At 37.5% G+C, this 7,296-nt stretch overlaps 1 protein-coding gene across 1 annotated transcript; it reads left to right on the top strand.

Annotated features, from left to right (window-relative positions):
• The first annotated feature begins 522 nt into the window (after positions 1-522).
• On the top strand, positions 523-6,706 carry ndufb6 (NADH:ubiquinone oxidoreductase subunit B). The gene is made up of 4 exons (XM_079499121.1): positions 523-812; positions 2,040-2,132; positions 2,546-2,590; positions 6,558-6,706. Exons 1-4 carry the CDS (start codon positions 633-635, stop codon positions 6,621-6,623), a joined length of 384 nt encoding a protein of 127 aa, XP_079355247.1. The 5' UTR covers positions 523-632; the 3' UTR covers positions 6,624-6,706.
• The last annotated feature ends 590 nt before the right edge of the window (positions 6,707-7,296 follow it).

Here is a 7,296-nt window from a genome sequence, read left to right as displayed (position 1 = left end):
CTACAGAACATTATTTTTGCATGGTTATTTCTGGTTTATTCCACCATCTAGTGGATTAAAGTTGGCATAAATGTATTAAATTAATACTGGGTGAAACCATTGCACGCCCATGCACACTAGACTAAATCCTTATCACAAAAACATTTGTGTGGTTTAATCAAATAATGCTACACAAGAACAGTAGTCTAGTGCTTTGTTCTGATATACAGATCTTGACTCACAGTGAGTATTTAGCCATGGTAAGTGAGTTCAGGTAAGTGAGTATTGTATTATATATATATATATATATATATATATATATATATATATATATATATATATATATATATATATATATATGTGTGTGTGTGTGTGTGTGTGTGTGTGTGTGTGTGTGTGTGTGTTGTATATTATTGCACTGGCAGATATTAAGTAAATGAAAAGTTGGAGAACCACTGGAAAAAAAACAACACACATGAATTCCAGTAGATGTCGCTCTATTATTCTCAAGACATAAAGCTGTCACACTCACACTTCCGCTTACTGCTTAGCTCTTCTTCGTGGTTGTATTTCTGGAAGTGTGTCCTCCATGGTGTCATTGTAGTAGCTACTGAGGTTGAACATCGAGAGATAAACAACAATATCGTAGCATCATGTCGGGGTACACAGCAGATGAGAAGCTCCGTATGGAGCAGCTCATAAAGCTGAGAAGACAATGGCTGAAGGACCAGGAGCTGAGTGCACGGGAGCCCGTGATCCAACCTAAAGCTGCGGGCGCAATCGAGAGATTCTGGGCTAACTTTCTGCAACCCAAGTCTATGTGGAGGCTTTATGTGAGTAATACTGAGTATAGTACATAATCATACTCGACTATACGTACGTAATAATAATAATAATAATAATCATCTGTGCATACTACTGTATCTACATTGTAATACATTGGTACCAAAGAGACTATTTGTGGGCATCAATGATACATTGACTATTTCCCCTAAATATAACAAAATAAAGAATAAATGTAAGCTTTGGATAATGGTCAGAAATAAAACATAATAATGTAACAGTATGTACATGATTTGAACAGGCATGGTACATCATTATGACCTTCTTGCTAGTTTATACCATAGGCATAGGTATCCCTGATCCATAGCTCTAATGCGTTTAATTTACCTAGCTCTGGTGAAACGCATTAGAGCTATGGATCAGATCTAGGTTATGCCCAAGATGACAGGCTAAAAAAATATATGCGTTACATTTAATTAAAACTGGTATTTGGCTCCCATTTATAAAATGTATGTAAATATAATATTAAATAAAAGGTACTTGGACCTGTTACGTACTGTTACTACTACTCTTAGACTAATGTTGGACAATATTGTGCATGTCTTATGGTTGTTTAACATGACCATGCACTGATACTGTGCATGTCTTATTGTCTTATGGAGTTATAGGTAACTTATTTTATAACAAGTTAATCCTGTAAAATGTCAACAATCGAGACTCTTCGAGAGGGATATATTTGTCACTTACTTGTACAGTAATATGAGTAATTTAAGCAGTGAACGGTTGGACATGTTTCGCACTAACACAACAATACAGCAAGATAATAACAAAAACATTAATAATACTGGGAATAATTAAGTAAAAATAAGAAATATAAGATAGAAATAAAGTTAACGTACAAGTAGAACAGCTGGCAGGATAGACCTCTTAATGCACGTATAATATATCTGGTATAAATGCATCAAAATCACTTGTCTATTCCATGTGTTAAATGTACATTCAACATTGTGCAAGTAACATTTTAGCATCAGCGCAGGATTCTTAGTTGTTTTATTTTGTTTTTGCTATTTTTGTTTTTGACCATTTGTAACCACTGAGAATGAACCCAGTCTCCCGTGTGGGAATTGGGAAACCTAACATTTAAATAAATAAAGTTATGACATTATTTGACAAGTAACTAATATTTACAAGAATTGAAATAATATTTTGACATGAATATTTAAGAGTTTGCCTGAAATATTCAGTTGTTGAATATGATATTTGGTTTCTCTTTTCAGACCTACAAGGCATACACAGGCGGAGTGTTCGCATTGACGCGTCTTTTGATACCTGCATGGGTTGTTCACTACTATGTGAAATACCATGTTGCTGTAAGTGAAGATAAATGGTTGACATTCAGAAAATAAGTACATTTTGAGAAACAATCATTAGTAATGTAGATATGACTTCACAGGTAGAGGCATTCTGTCTAATAAGTTAAGAAGATTGTATTACTTTAGTGTGCTGCTGCCTTTAAGAACAGGAAAATGCAACATTTAAGCTATATCATGATATTACGCTAATCGATGATATCATGTCTCAATAATATCCATACTATAAGCTCTACTATAAGGTAGCTATGGATATGGTGTATATTGCATAGTGTCAATAAATGTACAATGTAGTGTGTTGCAGAACAGGATGTTGGAGAGATTCTTATGACGTTTATGAGTGTTAGGGAGCTCAGATTAGTATTATTTATTATGGTTTTTGTTGCAATTAAAAATATTGTTGTCTCTTACAGAAAAGGCCCTACGGTATTGTGGAACTCAAACCCAGACTTTTCCCTGTAAGTACACCATTGTTGTTACTATCAAATGAATATCTTGCAGCTACAAACCCACTATTCATCTGCAAACACACACTAAAATTCGAAGATATAGTCAACCTAAACACTGCAATAGTCATGTACAAAATAAATAAAGAAATACTACCATTATCCATACAGGAGCTGTTTGAAATGAGAGAATCCCAGTACAACCTCAGGGGGACATGTGTATTAAAACAAAAAGGGGCAAGGACCAACACAAATGGTAGATGTATATCCAAAATAGGGGTTGACTTGTGGAATAGCCTGGATAATGAACTAAAGCTATGCACATCACTTATCAAATTTAAAAAGCTATTTAAAAGTAGAGTATTAAATAGATATAAAACATTATCATAAGATCATTATTACTATTATTATTATTATTATCATAAGATCATTATTAACACTATTAAACATTTTCAGAACGGCCTGTTATAGCGCCACCAGGAGGCCGCTTTGTGCAAAACAAGTTTTTGGACAGTACACCTACAGATTTTGTCCAAACATCACGCAAATTGGTACACAGTCTCTCTTCAACGAAACAGGTCTTTCAGATTTCTCAGACTCCATCCTGATTGGCTAAGATTGGCAAGTTCGCAGGAGTGCTCAGTTTCAAACAAAATGCTGCAAATCATGAACACATCGTGTGATTTCCGTGAAATTGTGCACGCACATTCCCACTAGGCCGAGGAAGAAATGCCACATGAACATTTTCAACTCAGCCTCATGGTGGTGCTATAACTGGCCGAAAAGTGTTTTTACCTCTAACTGCACGGATATGTGGATAACTTTGTATGCCAACTCCCTAGAGGCCAAGGAAAAACCTTTGCCTGGAATTTTTCACATCTGCTCTTCATAGCGCCACCAGGAGGCCGACTTATGTAAAACACATTTTCTAATATTACTCCTTCAGATTTTATCCAAATTTCACGCAAATCGGTACATATGCTCTCCATAGTCATGTGATCAAGACGGGTTTGTTTGATTTCTCATAATCCACCCTCATTGGCTACAATTCGCTTCTAAACTTTTCAGGAGTAGCCCGCTTTGTACCCGTTTTGTACAAACCGCCACAACTACTCAACACAGCGTCCGATTGTGGTGAAACTGTGCATGCATATTCCCACTAGGCTTTGGAAGAAATTCCACTTGACAGTTTTCAAATCAGCCTCATGGTGGCGCTACAACAGGCCAAGCCGCGTCACACACACACACACACACACACACACACACGTTTATATTGCTCCTAAACATTTTGCCAAACATCACACACACACACTCCTATCCTCCTGGTGGAGACCTGTACCCAGAAGGGCACTTTTTCTAGTTTATATTTTGTTGAATGATGGTGCACAGAAAATAGAAGATCTACAAGCTCCAATAAGTCGCAGCATGTTGTGAGCTTGCCACTGTAACAATGTTGCCACCATGCCATGTTATCGGCATGGTGTTGGTCCACTGACAGTGAAAATGTAACAATGGTTTCAACACAGCCATCTTTTTAGGCCTCTTTCAGACGGCGATGGTCTCCAGATAAAACGGCAAAGTCCCGTTGCGTTCTCATTTTTTTATTGACCCTTTACACGAGAATGCACTCTTTATGAAAATGCTATAATGTCGCTAGGTGGCGGTAATGGGCTGCCAAATAGACCAGTCACTCACGTACAAGAAGAACCAGGTAGCTCCCCCTTCACGCAACCCTATCAGGGTTTTGAATGACGCTTCCAGAACACAACGGGGTTGTGGCCGTCGCTCGCTGCTCGCTGCAGGCAGCACAGAGCATGCAGGCAGAGCGCGCCACGGGATGGTTATATATTTTATAATACATTAGGCTACATAAACGCTGCTGCCGCCTATCACAAGGCATTTTATTTACATCATGGTTTTACATTCACCATCGCTGATGAGTGGCGCTTTGTAGGCGAGGAGGGAGGCGTGTTCTTTGTAGGAACTCCATTATATAATATATGGCTCTGCATCAATGTAATAAACATATGCGTTGTGAGCCAACGTGAGCCATGATCTCATAAGTTTTGCGGATTCACCGTTTTGCCTGTTTACATGGAGACGGGAGGAAACGGCGTTCCCAAAGATTTCCACTCTGGAAGGTGTTTTCACTTTGTTGCGTTTTCACCTCCTGAAAACACTGTTCTCGTCTAAAGGGACACCAGCAAACGATACTTTATTTTGCGGTTTTCTATGAACACCGTTCTCGTGTAAAGACCACCTTAGAGTACATTGTGCTTCAGTATGTTGACAAGCTTCATGGAGATGCTAATTTTCCTTTCCAGCTCGATTTGGCACCTGCCCACAAAACTACTAGTAATTAGTGCACTGACCATGGTATTACTGTGCTTATCTGACCAGCCAACTGGCCTGACCTGAACCCCACAGAGAATCTAGGTTGTATTTTCAAGAGGAATGTGTGAGACATAAGGGCCGATTCATACTCCTATTTTAGAGCCGAATAAAAGTCGGTTCGGCTCTGTAGAGCCTACTGTACGTGACGTCATTTGAGTTTCGGGGGGGGCGGGTACCGTCCTAAAGTCGGCTCTTCGGTGCTACTGAAAATGTCTGACGAGCCGAAATCATTTCGGCACTACAGCGCCGAAACAGCGGTAAAATAGGAGTATGAATCGGCCCTAAGACTCAACAATACAAATTAATTTACGGCTATTATAAAACAAACCTGGGCTTCCATAACACCTCAACAGTGCCCAGACCAAGTTTTGACTGCATACATTAATATACTTTTCATATGATCGACATTTCTCGTTTAAAAAAATCTCGTAAAATATTCTAATTCATTGAGATACGCCATAATCATCAAGATTAAAACAAAAAAAGGTTTTAAATACTTCACTTTATGCACAATTAATTGAGAATATATGAAAGTTTCACTTTTTTAATTATATTACAGAATAAAATTAACTTTTACAAAATATTCTAATTCATTGAGGTGTGTGTGTGTCTCTATTACATTTATTATTGTATGTGTATGATATATATTATTATTCATTAGTGTACTGCATTAGCTTGTATGCTTGAGTGTTCTTGTTTATTGTTAGATTTTAGTATTTTCATTTGGTTATTCATTTTAATTATGAGTGTGGGGCGGAAAGCCAAAAAATCAATCACTATTTGAGGTATTTATACAAAAGAAGCAAGTTTAGAGAAAAACGTATCGGGTCGGTAGGACCCGATACGTTTTTCACTAAACTTCTTCCTACTCCTTTTTCAAACACAAATATAAATTAAGGATTATGTAAGATTATTATTTTTTGGAAAGATTTTCTTTCTTTGTTAAATCACATGATTTTCCTTTTATTTGTCTTTTTTATCATTTTTTAATATGTTTGAAATAAATAAATTAAAAAGGTTAGTGTACTTTCTAAAAGGTTGTGTGGGAAACATTGCATACAATTTCTCAGATCTGTCCAAGCAGATTTGCTGCACGCACAGCAATGACTATTTTAGATAACTAACATGACAGCTAGTTTAACTATTTGTGTGTGGCCATATATTTGGACAAACTATATACAGAGCGGAAGAGGGGAGTACTCTCTTTTCTTTTTAACCAAGCAGGATTTAACAAAATACACATTTTCATACAACAGAAGTGTCGTAGAATGGCAATCCTTCCAATAGATATTGAGTCGATATTTGTATGCAATTGGAACTTCTGTTGGAGGAAGGACCACCTGGTCACCAAATCCACTAGGGCTCAAATTCACTTTATCCTCTTTTGAGCATGATCAAATGTCATGGCAATCAAGCCAGTAGTTTTTGTGTTATCTTTATTAAAGTGGTAGACACCTGGACGGAATGGATGGGTGTACTGACCGATCAACAACCATCCAAAAATGAAGACACAGAAAATTAGAAAAACAAAAGGTGAAAGAGGAGAACACATTTAACCATTTAATTCTTCTGTCTTTTTGGTCAGGGTGACACCATTTTGGAGACCGGTGAAGTTGTTCCAGATCTCCCTGAGAGCCATGGCCACCACTGATCAAATAAACATCAAATCAATATTTCTATAATGTCTTGTAAAAACTGTGTATATGTTAATTAAAATTAAAATATGTACAAAATGCCCTGTGTCAGCTGTTGCCTTTTTTTTGTTGCTATTTACTGTAGTATTACGGGGTATTACCAACAACCAAAGCTACAGGGATTGCATGATGCAACTGCTGAAAACTGGGAGTTGAAGAGGCATTTTAAAAAGCTGCTGAGTACATCACGGAGTAAGTAGCCTATAATTTTTGAGTGGTGTAAACCACTCCTACAACTGGCTTTGTTAGTTTACGTGTCTGTCTGTCTGTTCGTACCAAAAATGAGCATGGTTGCTATGGTCACCCAGTTCACACGGGTGTGATTTCATTACGTCAGACCACAGCTGATCATTCTATATAAGACCTTACACCACTCAGTTCACACGGGTGTGATTTTTGAGTGGTGTAAACCACTCCTACAACTGGCTTTGTTAGTTTGTCTGTCTGTCTGTCTGTTCGTACCAAAAAATGAGCATGGTTGCTATGGTCACCCAGTTCACACGGGTGTGATTTCATTACGTCAGACATTACGTCAGACCACAGCTGATCAGTATATATAAGACCTTACACCACTCAGTTCACACGGGTGTGATTTTTAGATTAATAAAAGAAAGCTATACATGACCCCCA

This window comes from Electrona antarctica (genome assembly GCF_951216825.1).
Source record: "Electrona antarctica genome assembly, chromosome: 4".
Taxonomy (NCBI): Eukaryota; Metazoa; Chordata; class Actinopteri; order Myctophiformes; family Myctophidae; genus Electrona; species Electrona antarctica.
This window is presented reverse-complemented; position numbering and strand designations above follow the sequence as displayed.

Bases quoted from the DNA above. Each gene is read 5' to 3' on its own strand.
- ndufb6 (XM_079499121.1), top strand. From the start codon at position 633: ATGTCGGGGTACACAGCAGATGAGAAGCTCCGTATGGAGCAGCTCATA. The intron at 813-2,039 runs GTGAGTAATACT...TTCTCTTTTCAG, and splicing joins AGTCTATGTGGAGGCTTTAT to ACCTACAAGGCATACACAGG. The intron at 2,133-2,545 runs GTAAGTGAAGAT...TGTCTCTTACAG, and splicing joins ATGTGAAATACCATGTTGCT to AAAAGGCCCTACGGTATTGT.